Here is a 23,858-nt window from a genome sequence, read left to right on the forward strand (position 1 = left end):
ATAAAATAAGACAAATCAAATGTTTAAAAAATTAAAAAATTTATCAAATAATATTTATAAGAAATGTAACAAAAAAATTAGAATATACAATAAGACAAATTCAAAAAAAAAAAAAAAAATAAAATAATAATAAATATATAAATAAAATGAAATAAATTAATATATACATATATATATATATATATATATATATATTACCTCTATGATCATAATGTTTTGTTATTCTTTGAATCGTAATATTCTCTATATAATTTATTATCATCCATTAGATCTTTGTGACTTCCCACATATATATTTTTTCCACAGAAAAAAATAATTTTATCCATATGATTTAAGTTTTCCATTACATGTGTAATAATAAATGTTGTTTTTCCCATACATAATTTGGTTAAAGCCTTTTCTATAGCTTTTTTATTTTCATTATCTAAATTACTTGCATGTTCATCTAAGACAATAATTTTTGAATCTTTTAAAAAGCATCTAGCTATACATATTCTTTGTTTCTCTCCTATGGATAATTTTGTACCTCTTTCTCCTACAATAGTGTCATATTTGTTTTCCATTTTAATAATTTTATCATGTAATTCTGCTTTAATACTAGCTTGAATCATTTCTTTATCTGAACATTGGAAATTTCCATATTTTATATTGTATGAAATAGTATTATTAAATAATATAGTATCTTGTGGTACCACACTTATATTTTTTCTTAAAGTATAAAGATCTATATCATCAATATTTTTATTATCAATATATATATTACCACTATTTACTTCATAAAATTTTAATAATAATTTTATCAAACTACTTTTTCCTGAACCACTTTTTCCTATGATAGCAACCTTTTCTCCATTTTCTATATGACATGTAAAATTTTGAAATAAAAAATTATTATTCGAATTAACAGAATTATTTATAATATTATGATTTTGTAAATGTGTATTTATATTTTCTTTTATTTCTTTCTTTAAATTTTGTGTAATAATTGGATTTATTTCTTTAACATCATTATAATTATATTGTAGATTTGTTTTATTATGATTTATTTTATCTAAATACCATTTTTTTAATTTATTAATAGAAGATGTTATAATATTATAGCTTGGGGTATTCCCAACATTGTTTTGACACGTATACATATTATTATTATTATTATTAATATTGTTGATATTATTTATTATGTTGGTATCCTTTTCTGTAGCCTGACAATTTTGCTCTAATTCATTTGTTTCTTCATTTAAGGGATATTTAAAATAAACCTTTTCAAATTTAATATTTCCATTTTTGATTAACATTTGATTTCCATAATCTGGTGATTTAATTTTCTTTACTAATATTTTTATCATAGATTCAATATCTACTAAACTTAACTTGGTTTCCCTATATATTGTTCCAAACATATTTAATGGCATGGCTAGCTGAAATAATAAAGTATTTACTAAAATTAAATAACTAAATGGGAAAACATCATTTGCAATATTTAGATAGGTTAGATACATACATAGAAACAAGTTTGTATTTAAAATAATTTGTTGTCCAAAATTTAAGAAGGATAAAGATTTTTGAACATTGATAGCTTCTTTTTCATATTTTTTTTGTTCTTTTATAAATTTTTTTAATTCATGTATTTCATTTGTATAATATTTCACTTGTTCCACATTTTGTATCGAATCTAAAAATATATTAAATGTATTTTGTTCAGCTTTATTCATATGTTTTCTAATAATAGTTCTTCTTTTAGTAATTAATGTAGTGAAAAGAACATAAAGAAACATATTAAAGCAAGTAACAAGTGATACAGAATAATGTATTTTATATGTTAATATATATAAATAAAGAATAAATTCTATAATTATAGGTATTATTTGAAATACCATGACATTTAATAAATTTGTTATACTTTTACATCCTCTATTAAAAATAAATGATAATTCCCCATTTTTTTTTGATAAGATATATGTTAAATTTAAATTATGTATTTTATAAAAAAATAATTTACTTACAAATGTAGAAATTTTTTGACTAATATTACTAAAAACACTATTTCTTAATTCATTCATAGTAGATGATAATATTCTAGACAACACATAAGCACATAATAATAATACACTACTTTTATTAGTACTACTATATATATCTATACTATTACTTAAACTTTTTTGTAAATTTACATTTTCTATAAATGTAGATAATAATATAGGAGTATATATTATAGCCATTTTAGAACATAATAAAAAGAAAAAAGAACAAAATATTTTTCTTTTCAATTCTTTATTTTTTAATAAAAAATTTTTAAATATATATCCTAAAATTCTAACATTTATATTTATTTTACTATTTTTATTATTATATAACATTTCAAGTTGGTTTAATATTTTGTCTAATTCTTTAACTTTTAATTTTTCAAGTTCATCACAAAAAGAATTTTTTGTTCTCTTCTTATGTTTTTCTTCATCATTCTTATTTTCTCTTTCATAAATAAAATCCTCTTTATATCTATTATCACCATTATTTATTTTTATATTTTTTTCATTTTCTCTTCCTTCTTCTTTTTTATTAGTATCTGAACTAAAATATCTGTATGTGATAGGGTAAAACTTATTAGGGAATCCTAGTGTTATTATTTTTTTTTTTTTGTAGGGAATATTTTTTATGTATGCATTATTTATATGTTTCATCTTAATCTTAATATTGTTCGTCTTCATCTCATTATTATTATAATAATATATGAAACTCTCATTTTTTGTGTTTATTTCCTTACTTACATTATTATTCAAATAATGGTTATATATTTTTTGTAAATGATAATTTTCATTTGCATTGATATTACATGACAAATATTGTACAGTTTTTTTTTTTTCGGTTTCTTCATTTTCTTTATTTTTTCTTTTTTGTCTTACATCATTAATATAATTAAAAGAGTGATATAAGCTTTTCTCTTTAACATGAACATTATAATAATTACAAAAAATATTACTATTACAAATATTAATATTATTATTATTATTATTATTATTATCTTTTAATTTATCACACAATAAACCATCATTTGAACTATATAACTTTCCTTTGTTCTTAAAAATATTTATGTTATTATATATATTTTGCAAATATATAAAATAAATATATTCCTTTGTAGTTTTCAAATTTTCTATATAGGAGTAGTATATAAGTGATGAATAAAATTCATCTCTTATTCTATTACTTCTCTTTATATCTTCAAAACATTCTTTTTTCCTATTTTTTAAAGTTGATACATGTTGACAAAATAATGAATGTGCAGATATTAATTTATTCGTAAAACATTTATTATAAAAACTGCGCATATTTCAAAAAAAACAACAACAACAAAAAAAAAAAAAAAATAAAATAAAATAAAATAATAAATATATATATACTTCAACATATATATAATATTATATTATATAATTATAAATAACACCACTTCAAATTATTTTTTTTTTCCCTATAACTTTCTATAAAACTTCATCATGACATTTTAACTAATAATTATTATATATGATATATGATATATCTTTTAATTAATATTTTATATAATCCTAATTTTTTTTTTTTTACAAATGAACTTTCAGCGAATATATATATATATATATATATATATATATATATATTCTTTCTAATTCATATTAAATTTTATATATATAGGACTTCTTCAATATATATTAATATATATATTTATTTGTTTATTAATATGTGTAAAAAGTAACATCACATATAATATATAAAAAAAAAAAAAAAAAAAAAAATTAATAATAAATAATAAATAATAGTAATTAATAATATTATTATATTAGTATATGGAAAAATAAAAATAAATTCTTTATTATATATATATATATATATATATATATTTTATACATATAATAAAAAACAAAAAAAAAAAAAAAATAAATGCAACAAACTGCATTTCAAAGGGAAGGAAATAAAATATATAAATATGTATATTATAATACAAAAATTTTAGATATAATAAATATATATATATATATATATATATATTATAATATTATTATTAATTATGTAGGCAACGTAGCAGGCCGCCATATACTAATATTATGAAATGCTACTTTACTGAATGCATATATTATTAGGGATAAATTTATATTATATATATAATATATATTATTTATATATTATTATATATATATATATATATTTTTTTTTCTATATAAATATATAATATATATATTATATATATATTTAAATAATACGTTGGCTCATTGGGAAAAAAAAAAATAATAAAAAATAAATAAGATGTATTAATATATACAAATATTAATACAACGTGAAGAAAAGAAAAGGAAATATATATATAAGAACCTTTTTTATTAAAAATACATAATATATATATGTATAATATTTATTTATGATTTTAATTTTTTATTTTATAAAATGCAATTCTCTTATACAAAAAATATATATATAAATCTACAATCCCCTTTTTTTTTTTTTTTTTTAAATATATATAATAACAACAGCAATAATAATATATAATATATAATATATATATATTAATATTTATATTTCCTTTCTATTAAATTATACGAAAAAATGAATATATATAAATACATATAAAAGGATACATTTTTGAATGTAGAAAAGAAAAGAAGAAAAAAGTAAAAAGTTTTTTTTTTTTTTTTTTTTTTTTGAATTTCAAAAAATATATATTTTTATTACAAAAGTGAAGAAAAAAATGTCGTTCTTTCCACCAGTTGAATTAATAAGAAAAAAGAATAAGCTGGTAAAGGTGAATAATGATTATTCATTTGAATTTAACGTATTAAAAAGTGGAAAGGAAAAAGCTAGTATTAAGTCTATAAGTATATGTAATACATATATAGCCCTTGCTTACAATAATACAGTAATAATTAACAAATAAAAAAAAAATATATATATATATATATATATATTATTAATTTACATATTATTGAATATGTAAACATATTTTTGTTCATATATTTTTTCATTTTTTATTTTTTACCTTTTGTAGATCATTTTTAACAATTTGAAAGGCGAACAGTTAGATAAGAAATATCAGAGTAGAGACAATGTAAGTAAATTAAAATTTCGAGATGAAAAAATGTTAGGAGTAGGTATGGAAAATGGAGAAATTGAATTAATAGGAATGTTTTGTTATGATAGAATAAAAACTTTTAAAGGACATAAATCATCAATTAATGATTTAATTTTTAGTAATAATTTTCAGAGTTTATATACATGTTCACGTGATTTTACAATAAAGATTTGGAATATATGGCAAGGTATTTGTGAACATACTATAGATTATCATATGGATAATATAACATCCCTATTATTATATAATAACAATGATACAGATTATTTAATAAGTTCAAGTTATGATGGTTTTATATTTTTTTATGATATTAGTAAAAAGAAACATACAAATAAATTAGAAATACAAGAACCTATTGAATATATTTATGTTTTTGAAAAGGAATATTTAATTTTATCAGTTCGAAATGTTATAAAATTTTATTCAATAACAAATTTTAAATATATTAAAGATATTGTTATTTCAACAAAAACCATTTTTTATATTAACAGTTTTAAAAAATATATTGTCGCATCTAGTTTAGATATGTCCATATATTTTATAGATCCATTTTACAAAAACACGGAGGTAACAAAAAAAAATAATAAAATGATAAAATTAAAAAATGACATATATATATATATATATATATATATATGTTGACATTGATGTGTACGTCTTCTTTATTTTCTCAGGAAATAAAAATCGTATGTATTGTTAATTATAGCAATCATCCCAAGTCTTTTGAAGTTTATAATGATATTATAGCCCTTGGAGAGATGTAATTTTTAAAAATAAAAAATATATTTAATAATAAATTGTAGTACATATAAATAAATAAATATATATATATATTTATATATATTCATATTTATCTTTTTAGTGATGGTACTTGGTCTATTGAATTATATCATAAAAAAGAGAAACTATCCAAGAATAAAAAGAAAGATAAATCTAATAAAAAATGTTATGAGGTAAATAATTAAATAAAAAATTATAAATATGAGTATATAATTATATAATATATATAACACCTTCTTCTTTATTTTATATTTTTTTTTTTATAGGATGAAAAATTTGTTTATAATGATAAAAACGTGAATCTCATGGTTAAAAAGTTTAAATATAACGACGCCTTGATGTATATAATAAAGAATGAGTAATAGAAAAAAAAAAAAAAAAAAAAAAAAAAAAAAAAAAAAAAAAAAAAATTACATGTACATTTGTAAATCATATTAATTTATAAAAACTTGATGGGATAAATAAATAAATATAAATTTATATACATTTGAATTATTTAAAATATAATAAACATAAATTATTTATTTTTTAAACATTTTTTATAGTCCTCAAAGTACCTTATCTTTACTTGATTATTTTTCCAAGCATAAAGTTTTGACAGCTGCATGTAGAACGTATTGTGTTGATAGAGCTATAAACATTTTAATTTTTCTAAGAAAGAAGTTTGTAGTCCATGTGTTAATGTTCGAATTATTTTTTTCTTTTTTTAGTAAGTTAATATAAGATTGATAAAAGGAATATTCATTTTTTTTTTTTTTTTTGAAATTTAATAAGACTGTCTCAAAATATATGTGGATGAATAATATATATTAATGTGCATACATTTTATTTATTTATTTATTTATTTATTTATTATTTTATTTTTATATTTTTCATATTATTATAGGTGCAAACAAATGGATTTTGACAACAAAAGATAAACGTATTCTTGATGAATTACAGTTATTGAAAAAAGTAGGAAAATAAAAATAAAGACAGTTAAATAAAATTATATTGAAGTATATATTTTATATGATTCATACATATATATATATATATATATATATATATATATATATATCTATTTTTTTTTTTTTTTTTTTATTCTCATGTAGGGTTTTCTTAATGTGAAAAAATATATGAAATATTTTAACGATTTGAAAGATATAGCAGATTGTTTAAGGAATTGAAAATTTGTATATATATATATTATCATATATTTATATTTTAATCATTTTAATCTTTTAAAAGAATATATTTATATATATACATTTATTTATATCCATATTTATAATATATAATTTTACTAAAAAATTATATTTTAATTAATTATTCTTGTTTTATTGTTTATTTATTTATTTATTTATTTATTTATTTATTATTTTTTTTTAAGTATTTATACATAAAACATAATTAACGCTTTAACAAGATTAATAAAATAATTCATTTGGTAAATATTTGAAATAATTTATTCAAATAATTAATATTAATTAAATAAAATAAAAAAAAAAAAAGAAATTAACATGAATTAATTGGAAATAAAGACATATATCAAACAAAAAAAGATTATAATATATAAAAAAATAATATAAAAAAAATTAAATGTAATAAAACAATAACTATAAAACATTTTTATGTTACAAGCATACTAACATATTTTTGTTTGGAGTCCATTTTTTTTTTTTTTTTTTTTTTCATTTTTCGTTTTTCTTTTTATGACCTCTTTAAGGTATATATAATAAAAATATTTTGATTTGGTAAATTCATAAATATAATTGTCTTGATATTTTAGAAATAGATAATTTATACTTTCTTTTAGACATTTATTTTTTTCCTCTACTTTTGATATATATAAATTAAAAGAATGATTTATTAATTTGTTTATAATATATTTATAGAATATATAATAGTTAATATTAAGTGGATGATAAAAACCATCTATATAATTATATAAATATTTTATATTTTGATTATCACCATAATCATTTTTTTTTTTTTGTATTTTTTTTTCCCCCCCTCTTTTTAATAAAAACTTAATACACAACATTTGATAAAAGGTATTGAAATAATTTTGAGTTTCTACTTTTTTATAATTTTTAAAAAATGATATAATACTTTGAAGAGGTACTATATCTATTGGTAATAATATATTATTTTTGTATAGATAATTTTTTTTAAATAATTTATTAAAATAAATAAGAGTGGTAAAATTATTATGATCAGAAAATGATTTAAAATAAAAGTGTGTTAAAATTAAGGGAATAAAAAATTGTTGAATATATATATTTTGATTAACTAGAAAAAGAAATTGTTCAATATCTGTATTTGATAAGTATAACATATGTAAGATATCTAATACATATTTTGTGTATATAACATTATCTATTGTTTTATTTATATAAAAAAAAATTTTATTTATTATGTTTAAAATTTTAATAAAAATAAATATGTATTTATCGCTATATTTCAAATAAAGCAGTTGATAAAAGATGTATATAATATCTCTCATTTTTAAAGAATTTATATGATACAACAAATCATTATCAACATAATAATAGTTATCTATATTATTATTTTTATCATTATAAGATACAATTTTATGTGTATCTATATGATGATAATTATAATTATTTATATGTGTATCACTTAATATATTTCCATTTATAATAAATAAATATATATTCTTCAATACCTTGTCTAATAATTTTCCATAAGAAAATGAATGAATAGCATTTATATTCCTTACTATAAACAAGAAAATACATAAATCCTTAGCATTGTGTATATGAGATAATAAATGATCTAATATGTTTTTTTTATAAAATGGAATTATATTATTATTTTGATAATCTCTATATTTATCTTCATTTTGATATAACAAATTGTATGTTTTGTCTTTTTGTTGTTCTTTTGTGTTTCCTTTTTGTTTTTCCTCTTGAACATATTTTTTTATATAAATTATGTGGACTTGATTAATATAGGAATAAATATCATTATATAATAATATTTTACAAAAATTATTTAAGAATTTTTTTTTTCTTTCTTCTATACTACTTTCGTTAGTAGAAACAAAACATTTTACCTTATTAATATTCAGAATGTTATATAAAAAAAGTAATTTATATTTATAATTTAATTGGAAATAATTAAAGAAATATATATCGACAATTGTTGGTAAGAAATATATAAGACCCGAATTTCCTTTATTAACTTTCAAATGATTTATTATTTTTCCAACATATTTATTTACATTAATATTTTTTTTTATATATATATAAGTTTCATTTTCTTTTTCATTTAATATATCTTTATTATATTTTATTAATTCAATATGCTTGTAAATATATTCATGTGTTAATTTATATATATACTCTTTTTCATCACAAAATTGATATAGCTTTTTTCGAAAATGTTTGATACTACTAAAGTAATTTTTAAGGCAAAAATTCATGGACCATACGACAAAAAAGAAGCACAAAAGAAAAAAAAATAAAAATAAAAATAAAAATATATATATATATATATATATATATTATAATATGAATATGATGAAATCAATATATTTATATAATTATTTATATATCTATATTATTATTTTTTTTATATACTATTGTAATAAAAATAAATATTATTATATGAAATTCTCCCTTTCTCATTAATAATGAAGAAATAGTAAAAAAACAGACTTTTTAAAAATATATAGATATATGCATTTTTGTAGATTATAATGAAAAGTATATAATATTTATTATAATAAAAAAAATAATTGACCTATTTTTGTTTATTTTTATTTATTTTTATTTATTTTTAATATATTTTTTTACTTTTTTTTTCTTTTATTTATTCTTTTTTTATACTCAAAGAAAGAGTAATATACATAAAACTTAAATTTGTGATAATATGTATTCAAGGTAATTCTTCCCATATCATAATTACTCTTATTTAATTTTATATATATAAAATGTATACATAGTAATAAATATATATGTATGAAATCATATTCATACATTAAAAAAAAATATATATATATTTATATTATAAATATTAATCTATTACTATATCATTTATTCGTTATATATTATATATATTATATTTTTTTTATATAGTTATAATATATCATATATATATATATATTATATATAAATAATCTTAATTTTATATTATATTATATTATTTATTTATTTATTATTATTATTATTATTATTATTATTTTTTTTATTCATTCTTATTTTTAAAGATACATTTTTTTTTTTTTTTTGTTTTTTCTGGAAATATCATGAAAAAGAAGAAAAAAAAAAAAAGAAAATAATATAAATAAATATATTATTATATAATATACATATATAATATTAAGCACGAATTCATTTGAATTATATATATTTGTTTAATTATATATTATATATATTATTATTATTTTATTCTCATTACACATATATATATATATATATATATATATATATGGATATATAACATTTTGTTCATGAATTTTCAAGTAAACTATTAATTCATAAATTTTAGGTTAAATGTTTTAATATTTAGTAATACAAAAAGTTTATATATATATATATATATAATATATGTAATTTTTTAACTCAAGTCCAATTTTTAATATTGTCAAATATATTAATATGTAATAATACGTAATAATATATTATATATATAATATTGTGTTATTAGTTTATATCCTTCATAATATCTTTATTTTATTATTATTTTTTTTTTAATATATTCCAATATATATATTATTAATAATACCCCTTAGGGTAAAGTTTTTAAACATACATGTATATTCATCTTTACATTTAATGAAAAATGTGATAAATATAAAATAAGAAAAATGAAAAAAATTATGAGTGTATTATTATTTATAACCTAAATATTTTTTTTTTTTTTTTTCTCCATATATTTTATATATATATATATATATATATATTTACCCTAATTTTTATAATAATTTATTTAATACATATATATATTTATATATATATATATATATTTTTTTTTTTTTGTTGAAAATAAGTGTATTATTATTTTTATGAAATAAGGGCTTATCATAAATATATAAAATAATAGTTAGTTTTATATAAAGGTGTAGTTTTACAAGCATATATATAAAAACGTGCACATATATATATATATATATATATATATATATATGTATACACCCTTATGTATACATAGGAGTATCACATTTTACATACATGTGATTCTAAAACAACTCCTTGTAAGAGCTGTGAAAATATAAGAAATATACTTTTTAATATTAGCAGTTTGAAAAAGTTAAAAAAAAAAAAAAAAATATATATTATCAGAATGAATGATTTTAGTGAAGAATATGATTTTATGCAAAGAATTCATAAAGTGGAAGGATATAATGAATATAATATGAACAAAGGTTTAGAAGGTAATAAAGATGATGATTTATTATATGGAAAAGATAAATGTGAGAAAGAATTTTATTTAAAAAGTAAATATGATAAATATAGTAATGTGTTAAATGGTTTTGGAAAAGATGATAAATATTCATATTTAAAAAAATTAAAAAATGAAAAAGAATATAGGAAAAGATCAGAGGGTCCAAGTTTTGGTCGAGCAGTTGTTGATTATGATTCTAAAAAAAGTAATATTAACGAATTAACGAAAATACATGAAATTGTTTATTATATACATGCTAATAAAAGAAATGTTTATGATTATTTAAATAAACAAACAGATTTAGAAAATAATTATTATCAAATAGAAGAGAAACCACAAAACTTAACTAATGATATTGTTAGAGAGAATGAAGAATATATATATCTAAATGAAAATGCTTATTATAAATTAAAAATAAATAAAGAAGATAAAGATGATACAGGAGGTGGAGCAGGAGGAGGGGGTGGTCGTAATTATAATGATGGTGGAATACATAATATTGGTAATATGAAAATAAGATATACAGTAGATGATAATGGTAATAATATAATGGGTGATATTATAGAAGGTGATAATTTTTTATTAAATATAGCAAATTCATTATTTACATTTAAGGATTATATTAAAAATGTTATATATTTTTTAAGTAAAATATTTCATTATAATTTTTTAGATTATACATATATTAAAAATTATTCATTAACAAATTATTTTGATAAGAATGTAAAGGATTATATGAAATATTTAAAAAAATCAGAAGATACACGTTTCTTATCTCAAGAATTTATATTAAGAAAAAAATTTATAACACCTCATTTTATATATAATTGTGTAGATTGTAATTATAATACCAATGATAATGGTATCATAATTTTATCTTCTATATATCCCTTTATGCATAGTTATGATTATAATCAAAAATTAAAAGATTTACGTAATCAAGAAAATGAATTAGATAATATATTAAATAATGAAAGAAAAAGGAGAAGAAAAACAATATTCTCTTTTGTAAACAAATTTAGAAATTTTGTAGTGAATAAAATATATTCAGATAAAAGTAATGCAAATAATATGAATAGTAGAATTCGTAATCAAAGTGAATATTCAGAATTTTTAAAAAAATTTGAAAGTAGTATAAATGAAGAAGGGGAATTAATACAAGATATAATATTTCCAGGGAAAGCTCAAATGATTTTTATAAATTTTAAACAATTAGAAAATAATTTTACTAATATGATATCAAATGTAGAGGTAAAGAATGAAAAAGTTCAAGTAAGTAGTCTTATATTAGGTTATGAGAAAAAAGAGCATATAAAATATACAGATATATTAATATCGAATATATTAAAAAATATAAAAAAAAAATATCCTGATATGGTAATTAATGATGAAAATCCAGTAAATTTTTTACTTGAGCAAAAAGATTCTATACCTAGGAAATTATCAGCTGAAGCTGGAAATGATTTTAAAAATAATATAAATAAAAATCATAATAGTAATAACAACAATAATAATTATAATAATAATAATTATTATGGGGATAACATTAGTTATCATAATAATTCAGTTAAAAATAATATGCATAATTTTATGCCTAGTACAAACACTAGTAGTTATACTAATAAGAATTTTTTATCTTCTGAGATGTCATCAGATATATATTTTAATAAAAAAGATTTATATAAATTATCAGATCTTAAAGATTATATTTATAATTCACCTTCTCATTTAATGAAAGAAAAAAAAAGTAGCTGTGAATATGTAACTTGTGTTTGTTTTGATAATAATTCAAATAATTGTAATTTAATAAATAATTTTGTACTTGGTTATAATACTGGTAAATTAGAATATATTTATGGAAAAATAATATATAGTAATATTAGTCATTGTGATTTATTAATAGATTATTATTCTAAAAAAAATAAGAAATTTTCTTATGAATTAAATAAACGTATATATTTAAACGGTTCAGTTATAAAAATAAGTTTTGCACCTAATGGTTTTTTTTGTTTAATATTAACTAGCAGAACATTATATTTATGTAATTTTTTTTATTTTTCCATTTATGAAATAACAAATAATTGTTATAATTCACAATATGTTAATTTCTTATGGTTAAATAATAATTCCTATGTAATATTTAATGACAAGGGACATATACATTTATATGAGAAAAATTTAAAGAGTGATGGATTTCAAGGCTTTTCTGTTGTCAAAACGTTTTTTATTAATCAAGAGATTTTTTTTAATTCCATTTGCGAATATCATTTGTATAGTAATAGTATATACCTATATACAGGTGAAATCGAAAAAAAAAGAAGAAAAAAATGTTCAGGACATTTATTCAAAAAAAATAATATCAACAATAATAATAACAAGAATATAAGAAAAAAACGTACAAGTGAATATTTTTATAAATATGATTGTAATCTTATAATTATTGATTTAAATTCAGATATTCATAAAAATATATCAAATTATAAAGGAAAAGAATTTTTAAATATGTATTTAAAAGATAATATGAATGATATAGATAATAATATGAAAGAAATTAAAATGTTAGAAAAATTAATTGATAATGCAAATACATTTGAAGATGAAGATATTCCGTTTGATAAATTAACATATATTAATATAAAAGATTTTAATAATTATATATCAACCATAAAAACATTCGGAAATAATCTATATATGAATAATGAAAGTGGTGATGAACATATCCTAGAATATGATCCAACTAAATCAGATGAGAATTTTTCTCTAAAAAAATTATTTGTAAATTATATTAAAGATGTTAAAAGATATTTATATAATTTAAAAAATGATAATATAGTTAATATATTATTACCAAGATATTATAGTTCATCAGATGATTATAATTATAATAATTTTTTAAATATTCGTTTTTTCACTATAGAGAAATCAGATAATAAACATTTAATTGCACTAGATACTGAAACAGATTTTGTCTATATATATAAGATAAGAAAAAATGTTTATTTAGATGATGATACATTAGATAATTTAAAAAATAGAAGACTAGTAGGAGGTATAGGAAGTGGATTTCATTTCAATAATCCATTACAAATGTTTTATTCAACTTATATGAAAAAAGAATCTTTATTAAAAGATGAATGGAGAATATATAATGATTATATATATATAAATACTAAAAAACCCCAAAAATTTATTAAATATAATTTATTATATATTATTAAAAATCAAAGGAAAATATTTTTCCCCTTACATGTATATGTAATAAATACAAAACGAAATGAAAATGAATATTTTCTATTTATCAAATGGGCAACAATTAAAAATTCCTTTATTTATTCATCTTATAGTTCTTTAAATAAAGTATCAAAAATGAAAGAATATTTTAAAAGAGATGATGAAAAATTATTAAAAGTTTTAGAGAACCCGAAAAATATCTTCTTATATAATATAAATGAAAATGATTATCCAGATTCTTATTTATATAATAATAATTCAAGCAATAGAAATCATATTAATAATAATCGTTTATTAAATAGAAGAAATAAACTTATTGATAAAGATTATTTATCAGAAAATGATGAAAATTATATATTAGGAAATAAATATAAAGATAAACTAAATAAACAACATGAACCATATCGTCATTCATATAGGCAACATTTAGGTCCTGAAGATTATATGAATAAAACTCCTATGAAAAATATACCACCTAGGAATTTTTTTACTACTCCTGTTAGTCCTAATAATCTTAATATGAATAATATACATATGATGAATAATAATAATAATACTTATAATATAGATAATCCCGGTAGATATAGTGACAATGATTTATATCATAATAATACTGCTTTTTATATGAATAATAAAGCGCATCCAACTTATCAAAATTATCTACAGGAAAAAAAAAATAACGAAGAAGATAGCAAATGGTCCTATTTTAAAAAAATGAATATATTCAGAAGAGATAATAAAAGTGATATGGATGATTTCCATGATGCCGATGAAGATTATTATAATAGACAACGTGCTATGTATAATAGTGATAATGATCCAAGATATAGATCAAATAAAAATAGAAATAACTTAAACATGGAACAAGATCATATATTAAATGATATGAGAAGTCCACATTTTTATTCTACTTCAAATCATATGAGATATAACAGATTACAAGATGGTACTGATGGTAGCAGCACCATAGAAAATAATGATATTAATAATATGAATCATATTGATTTTGTAAATGATATAAATAATAACCCTAAAAATAATTATGACAATAATTATTCAAAGTATGATTCTTATAAAAATATTCGATTGGATATAAATAACACAGATAATATTAATAATAATAATGCAAACACTGCTTATAATAATAAAAATATTATGAATAATGATATGTATCAAATATCTAGTGACCTCAGTTCATATTTAAATGATATAGAAAAAACTAATAATAACATAGGATCTATTTATAAAAATAATAAAGACTTAAATAATGTCGATTATATGTATAATGAAAAGGATAAATATAAAACTGATAACCAAAAAGACATGACAAGTACATACCGAAAGTATATATAAATAGTAATTGTAATTGTAATTGTAATAGTAAAATGTAAATGTATATATGTATGTTTTATAAAAATATAAAAAATAGCATTCATCTGTATTTTCATTCTTGTTTATAAATAAATTTGTAAATATTTATTTTTTTTTTTTTTTATGGAATCTTATGTCAATTTTTAATGAAGGTAAAATTCCATCTTCATATTCTTTTTTTTTTTTTTTTTTTGAAACAATCTGTTCCATATATATATATATATATATATATATATATATTTATGTATATTTTTTGTATTATTTATTTATTTTATTATTATTTTTTTTTTATTAATTTGTTTAAAACATAAACCTAAGGACCTTAAGAGGTGCATATTTATTTTCATTTTTTTTAACGAAATATAAGTAGAAACATAACATGTGATTTTTATAATATATACCATCACATATAAATATATGTATATATATATATATATATATATATATTAATAATGTTTACATAATATATATGATATATATGTTATGTACATAGTTTTTATTGTTGAAGTTTTTTTATGCTAAGAAAAAAAAAAAAAGAAATGTTAAAAAAAAAATATATATATATAAATTTATAACGATGAAATAAGAATAATGTTATATTTTTTAAAATTTTACTTTTTTTTATACATTAAAAAAAAAAAAAAAAAAAAAAAAAAAAAATTAAATTTTATTATTCTTTTATAAAATTTTATATTCTTTATTTTCTGAAAAAAAAAAAAAATAAATAAGAGGAATATTTTTAAAAATATTATTGTAAATATTGTTTTTAAAAAAAAAAAAACATATACACACAATATATATATTAGATAAAACAAATATTTAAAAATATATGTGGAATAAAAAGATAATATAAAATATACATAAACATGTATAAATATATAATACTTTTATCATTTCTCTTATTAGTCTTTTTATTTATCTTACTTTTTTTTTTTTTTTTTAATAATTTTTACAAATATATATATATATATATATATATAAATATTTTATAACAATCATGCAATTGTTTTAAGGGTATATATTATTAATATGTGCATACATTTATAAATTCATTTTTTTTTTATTACATATATAAATATATATATATATATATATATATGTTATGAACCATTTTTATATTTTCTTTCTTTCCCTTTATTTTATTTTATTTATTTATTTTTTTAATATAATTGATATTGAAATATATGCTATTTTATGAATATACAATTGTGTAAATCATATTTTTTTTTTTTGCTTAATCCTTTTTCTTAGAAACTTTAGATGCTCCACTTTTCATACAACAACATTTGAGTAAAATTAATGAAAAGATGGAACCTGTTAAGAATGATACAGATACAAGAACAGCTAAGGATGGAAAAGCATATTTATAAATTCTATCTATATTTTGAAAAGTTTCATTCAAAAAATCTTTAAGAATATCCATATAATTAAGTGGCTTAGGTGGTTCAGATGCTTTTGCATTTTTGTATGTTTCTAAGACGAAAGTTTTAAAAGCTTCTAAGGATCTATCGTGATTTTTATAATCATACATCTTTCCATTTTTAAAATATAAAAGTGTTGGAAAACCTTCTATTTTAAATCTTTTTCTTGTTTTAGAATTTATGGTGACATCAATTTTAGCTACATTTATTTTTCCTTTTAATTCGGTGGCTAGTTGTGCCCAAGTTTTGCTCATTGCTTTACAATGAGAGCACCAGGGGGCATAAAATTTGATAAACCATGATCCTAAAAAAAAAAAAATATATATATATATATAAATAAATATAAAATGTACGTATATAAATATATATTATATATATTACACCTTAATCGCATAATGAAGAAAGATAATCAAATGAATGTTAAAATAAAAAAATCATTTTAAAATAATATACAAAAAATATATATATATATATATATATATATATTTATTTATTTATTTATTTATTTATATATATACTATATGTACATATTTCAATACAGAAAAAAGAATTATCTTATGAATTAATAAAGATACGTATATACATTTTATAGTTATCATTTATATTTAAAAAAAAAAAAAAAAAAAAAAAAATTATTACCCGTAGTATTTCCAGTTGACAATTGTGTTAAATTCTCAAAATTTGAATCGTTTAATTCAATTACATCTTGAGAAAAACAATAATTGAAAATTGTAAAGAAAAGAAATATTATTATACTCTTCTTAAATATAGCCATTTTTTAAAAAAAAAAATAAATAAGATATTATCAAAGTGTTTTAAAAAAAGGAAAAAAATCTAATAAGAATAAGAAAAAAAAAAAGAGATGTAAAAAAAAAAAAAAAGAATAATATAATAAAGAAAATAATGAAAATATTATAATATTTAACGAAAATTTTATTTTTTAAAAATATGTATTCTTTTTATTTTATTATATTTTTTTTTTTGTTTTTTTTTTATATTTTATTATATTTTTTTTTAATTTCGTGTATTATTTTAAATATTAGGGTTTAAAAAAATAAAAAAAAAAAAAATATATAATTTTATATATATTATATTAAAATATATTGTTAATATATAATTATAAATAATAAAAAAATATAAATAAATAAATAATCTAGAACATTAAAATATTGTAAAATATAATTGTGTAATATATATATTACATATATATGTATATATATGTAATAAATTAAAATTATAATATTTTATATATAATTATTATATACTTATTATATACGTATTATACATATATATAATATATTTATATATATTTTATTTCATATATTAATATATATATAATATATATTATATATATATATTATTTGTCTTAAGATTACGAAGTTCACTATTCTTATATCAAAAAAATATATATAATAATAATATATATATATTTTATATATATATATATATATATGATACATAATATATTAAATTTTTTTAATAGTAAATTATTTTACTTTACATAATATATATGGAGTTGTAAAATATATATTTTTTTTTTATTAATATATATATATATATGTATGTAGGTATTATATGTATTTATTATATGTACGTATTACCAATTATAATAAACTATGTAATTTAATTTATTTTATATATAAAAATATACATATTTATATAAAATATATATATAATTTTTTTTATTTATATATTTTTTTGTGCACACAACGCAATGCTCATATGCTCGTACCTTAAAATATTTATTTATTTAAAAATACGAATAATATTAATCCTTTTTTTTTTTTTTTTTTTAAGAAAAATTTGGGTTTATTATTTATGTATATATATATTTACATGATAAAATAATTTCATATTACAACATAAAACAAGATATGTTTTTATTTTTTATTTAGTTATTTAACTTTTTTATATATAAAAAATAAAAGGATAAAATATAATAAAGGTATCAAATAATATTTTTACCAATATATTGGTAAATAAAAAGGAGTATATAAAATATATATATTTATATATTATATTATATATTGAATATATATATTTAAAAAAAAAAAAAAAATAATATAAAATAAAATAATATAATATAAAATATATATAAATAATTAAATAATCATATATAATACAAGTTTTTTTCACCACTTTAGATTAATTATTAAAAATAAAAAAAAGGAAATTGGAAATTAAAACAAAATGCTTTTTATAATTGTAATAATTTTAAATATATTTGCAAACGTTTACATTATTATATAAAATTAAAAGTTATAAATTATGATTAAAAAATATAAGAAAGGGTAAATAAGTATTATTTTGTAATATATATATATATATATATATATATATATAATAATATTATACAATATGTCCTTTAATTGAAAGAATAAAATAATTAAAAGAACTATATATATAAACAATAATAAATAATATTATAAATATATATATATATATATATATATAGTATATGTGTATTACTTATTTGTAATATATTAATATATTATTATAATATTGTAAATTAAAAAAATCGTCTTATTTTATAACCATACCTAAATATAAATTTATATATTGAAATATAATATATATATACTTCAGTAATATATTTATTTATATTTTAATATTTAATTTTTTTTTTTTTTAACCAATGTAAATTTATTAATTAAAAATGAGAAAAAAAAAAAAAAAAAAAATAAATATGTATAATTAAATATTATCTTTATTCCTTCCTAATGTAATTATAGAATTCTTCAAAAGCTGTAAAAAATATGTAAATAATTAACATAAATAATATAATATATATATACACATTGGCAATATATATATTCCCTTTTTTATGTATGTTATATAAATTGAAAATATATATATATATAAAGTATCTTACTAAATTTCTTTTTCGCATAGGAATTTATTTCATTTTTTGTTTTCAAATTATAAAACTTATATAGTTTCTTTTTCGTTATTATACCTGAATAAAAAACATAAAGTTAAATAAAATAAAATAATAAATAAAAATATGGATAATATTTTAATACAATTTTACACATATAATTGTATATTTAATTATACAGAAAAATCATTTTTAGAATGAGGAAAATATAAATTACCTTCATTATTATAATCTACTTTTTTAAAAAATTGGAACGCAGTAGTTTTTTTAATCTTGATGTAACTATTCATAAGACTTGCTATTATATCTAAACATAAAATAAAAAAAATAAATATATAAATATATCTAAATATATGATAATTTTTTGTTCCTTTCTTGAAAAAAAAGGAAAAGAAAAAAGGAATAAAAAAAAAAAAGTCATTTACTACTAAATTGTATTTTTCCACTTCTGGAAATATCCAATCCATTAAAAGACATTTTTATCTATAAGAATAGAAAAAACAAAAAAAAAAAATTATATAATATCATATAAATAAAGATGTACACATGTATCTACATATATATATATATATATATATATATGTTACATCCCCATCTAAAAGTCCTAATTTTTTCATTATAATAAAATATTGATCATATTTAATTGATCCTTGTTGTAGTATATCCAAATAAAAGAACAAGGATTGGAATGCTATAAAATAATGGTATAATTTTATAAAACATTAGCACATAATTTTTATTATATGTAAATTTTATTTAATGATTAATTTATTTATTTTACTGTATATTTCTTCATTTATTATAATTTTTGCAAGGTTATTTAATATATATCTCTTAAATGTATTTTTTCTCCAGAAGTTATAAATACTAAAAATAAATAAAATAAATTATTAAGAAGGTTTATATAATATAATATAATAAAATATAAATGATTATTTTCATTTCTACCTTCTTAGCATTTCAATATTTATATAAATATTTTGTCTTATATTTTCTTTAAACCATTCCTTAAAAGAAGGGAAAATAAAAATACAAAAATAGATTAAATCAATTATAGTTATATTACTTTTCTATATATCAACTTATTTTGGAATGTTTTTTCCTTTTTTTTCATTTATTTTATTACATGATCTAGTGCTTCTCTTAAAGATATAATAGAACTACAGAATAAAATATTTTCATGCTTACATATATATATATATATATATATATATATATATATATTCATGCATCAATAATTACAAGGGTAAAAAGACAATTTTTTTAACTTTGAAATATAATTAAATTATTCAATTATATAATATTTATATATATGTATTTTTTATATTACTACCTCATGTTACCGAGTAAAATTTTTTTTATAAAATCTCGACCTTTATATGAAAAATTCTTCCATCTATCAAACATATAAAATATAATAATAATAAAGGGATTATTATAATATATTTTATGATATGTTATTATCGTTTATTATTTATGTTTAACCTTTTTTTTTTTTTTTTTTTTTTTTTTTCCCTTTATATATTTAATATTCACTTACAATTTTTTCGAAATACAAATTTTTTTCTCATTATTTTTATAATAATATAAGGGAAACTCTCCACATACTAAGAAATACGCTAAAATTAAAAAAAAATATAAAATTAAATGGATAAATAAATAAATATGAACAACTTATTATCATATTTATTATTATACAAAACTATTTATAATAAACAGTTTTCATAATTTTATATATTTTAAGATGTAATAAAAATATATATTATGTATAAAAATATTTTAAATAAATATATTTATCCTTAATGTGTGTCTACATATATATATATATAGATATATTACTTATGGATCCGATGCTATAAATATTTTGACTCTTATATTTGGACCTTACTATAAATAAGGTATGAAAGGCAAATAAAAAAAAAAAATATTAAAGAAAAATAGAAACAGGTGAATATACCTATATCAATGCTAATGTGTCATGTTAAACATATTGAGACATAAATATATAAATGTATATTTGTTTTTTTGTTTTTTTTTTTTTTAGATTATTATACATTTGCTAGGCATAATTTCAATATTATGAATGTCATGTAATTTTATCATAAGTTCATTATTTATTTTTTTTATGAGGAAACTATGAGGAGTCAACTTTCTATAAAAGCATAATTATTATATATTATTTTAATAAGTAAAAATAAAAATACCGATAACAACTAGATAAAATGGAACAATATATGGTTTTATTTTTTACTTGTGTAAAAAATTATTTGAGTGTAAATAATTTACAATTAAAATAATCTAACCAAAGAAAAAATATACATAAATAAATATATATATGTATATATTTATTTATTCACAGTTGATATCATTTTTTTTTTTTTTTTTTTTTTTTTTTTTTTCATTTCATAAATTATTATAAACCTGATATATGATTTTTCTAATTTTCTCCTCATCATATATTGCAGAGAAGGATACAGTGTCATATAAGCTTATATCTAAAATTCAAAATTAAATATATATGTGGTTATAAATATTAATTATAATGATCTTTGTTTTATCTTATCTTCTTTTATATGTTTTATTATTTTTTTCTTTATTATATATAAACCTGAAAAAAATTCAGACACGGTAGTAACATAATAATCCGATTCAGTATATTGAATTATTTTTATTATATTGGGGTGATCTAAGGATATAACTATTTTGTATATATTGTTTATATTTTCTGTTTTCCTTTTAATAATTATTTTATATTTAAATCCATCTAGAACATTATAGCTATAAATAATCTTTTTATTGTTATTTTCTTTTAAAGTATTTATAGGAATCAAATTTTTTAAAATATTTTGTTCTGATCCAATGTAAAAAGAATTTAAAGGATTAGTATAACTTTTTTGAGTTCTTTTTATTTTCATTTTTTAATAATAAGAAAATAAATATTATATCTAATAAATGTTACATGCTTAAGTAAAACATAATATGATAAGTATGTAAATAAATAAATAAATATATATATATATATACAAAGGGATATTTAAAATAAACATGTGACTATTTTAATATATATTATATTGATATAATGTGAGAATTATAATAAGAACAAAATTAATATACATTTGTTTACACATAGCAAAAATATATTATACTTACATTTTGTCTTCTACAAATAAATGTATTCATATTTCTTATATTTATAAATATATAAAAAATCAAATTATATAAATTAAATTTCCATGTGCATTGTAAATTATGTTCATATTTTTTTATAATGTAAAAAATTAATTAATATATGTATATATATATATATATATATATATATATGTATGTATGTATAGATGAGGAAAAAAAAAAAAAATAATAAATATAAATAAAATAAATATATATTCTGTAGGTATCCTTTTTTATATTTAAAATATATGATGTAATCATTTTATGTTTTAAAGAAAATATTTAAAAAAAAAGAAAGAATTATAGATACATTATAAATATATAACAACACAACGTACCTACATAATTTAATATATTTGCGGCATAAAGAATATTTAGGATATATAAACAAAATGATAATATGAATAATATTTTGTTTTCTTTTAAGAAAAAAGAAAGAATAAATCATGTGTATAATTTATTATATATATATATATATATATATATATATATATTGTTTATATATGAATTGCCGTTGTTT

At 16.4% G+C, this 23,858-nt stretch overlaps 6 protein-coding genes across 6 annotated transcripts; 2 read left to right on the forward strand and 4 right to left on the reverse strand.

Moving 5' to 3' along the window:
• Positions 1–206: 206 nt before the first annotated feature.
• On the reverse strand, positions 207–3,326 carry PGSY75_1352100 (putative ABC transporter, (heavy metal transporter family); the record flags this gene model as incomplete). Its single annotated transcript, XM_018787553.1, has 1 exon — positions 207–3,326. The coding sequence occupies one exon, from the start codon at positions 3,324–3,326 to the stop codon at positions 207–209; it is 3,120 nt and encodes a 1,039-aa protein (XP_018640295.1).
• A 1,388-nt stretch (positions 3,327–4,714) lies between these two features.
• Positions 4,715–7,044, forward strand: PGSY75_1352200 (hypothetical protein; the record flags this gene model as incomplete). The annotated part of the gene is made up of 8 exons (XM_018787554.1): positions 4,715–4,882; positions 5,012–5,662; positions 5,770–5,855; positions 5,958–6,048; positions 6,142–6,233; positions 6,421–6,584; positions 6,762–6,829; positions 6,970–7,044. The coding sequence occupies 8 exons, from the start codon at positions 4,715–4,717 to the stop codon at positions 7,042–7,044; spliced, it is 1,395 nt and encodes a 464-aa protein (XP_018640296.1).
• A 458-nt stretch (positions 7,045–7,502) lies between these two features.
• PGSY75_1352300 (hypothetical protein) lies at positions 7,503–9,305 on the reverse strand (the record flags this gene model as incomplete). The annotated part of the gene is made up of 1 exon (XM_018787555.1): positions 7,503–9,305. The coding sequence occupies one exon, from the start codon at positions 9,303–9,305 to the stop codon at positions 7,503–7,505; it is 1,803 nt and encodes a 600-aa protein (XP_018640297.1).
• Positions 9,306–11,167: 1,862 nt separating this feature from the next.
• PGSY75_1352400 (hypothetical protein) lies at positions 11,168–15,853 on the forward strand (the record flags this gene model as incomplete). The annotated part of the gene is made up of 1 exon (XM_018787556.1): positions 11,168–15,853. One exon carries the CDS (start codon positions 11,168–11,170, stop codon positions 15,851–15,853), a length of 4,686 nt encoding a protein of 1,561 aa, XP_018640298.1.
• A 1,252-nt stretch (positions 15,854–17,105) lies between these two features.
• Positions 17,106–18,067, reverse strand: PGSY75_1352500 (putative thioredoxin-related protein; the record flags this gene model as incomplete). The annotated part of the gene is made up of 2 exons (XM_018787557.1): positions 17,106–17,596; positions 17,932–18,067. The coding sequence occupies 2 exons, from the start codon at positions 18,065–18,067 to the stop codon at positions 17,106–17,108; spliced, it is 627 nt and encodes a 208-aa protein (XP_018640299.1).
• Positions 18,068–19,999: 1,932 nt separating this feature from the next.
• Positions 20,000–23,085, reverse strand: PGSY75_1352600 (hypothetical protein; the record flags this gene model as incomplete). Its single annotated transcript, XM_018787558.1, has 15 exons — positions 20,000–20,037; positions 20,165–20,248; positions 20,388–20,477; positions 20,596–20,653; positions 20,758–20,861; positions 20,952–21,037; positions 21,119–21,177; positions 21,297–21,330; positions 21,504–21,566; positions 21,711–21,789; positions 22,010–22,057; positions 22,225–22,322; positions 22,422–22,468; positions 22,592–22,665; positions 22,779–23,085. 15 exons carry the CDS (start codon positions 23,083–23,085, stop codon positions 20,000–20,002), a joined length of 1,269 nt encoding a protein of 422 aa, XP_018640300.1.
• Positions 23,086–23,858: the final 773 nt, after the last annotated feature.

The sequence above is a fragment of the Plasmodium gaboni genome, chromosome 13 (assembly GCF_001602025.1).
Source record: "Plasmodium gaboni strain SY75 chromosome 13, whole genome shotgun sequence".
In the NCBI taxonomy this organism is placed as follows: Eukaryota; Apicomplexa; class Aconoidasida; order Haemosporida; family Plasmodiidae; genus Plasmodium; species Plasmodium gaboni.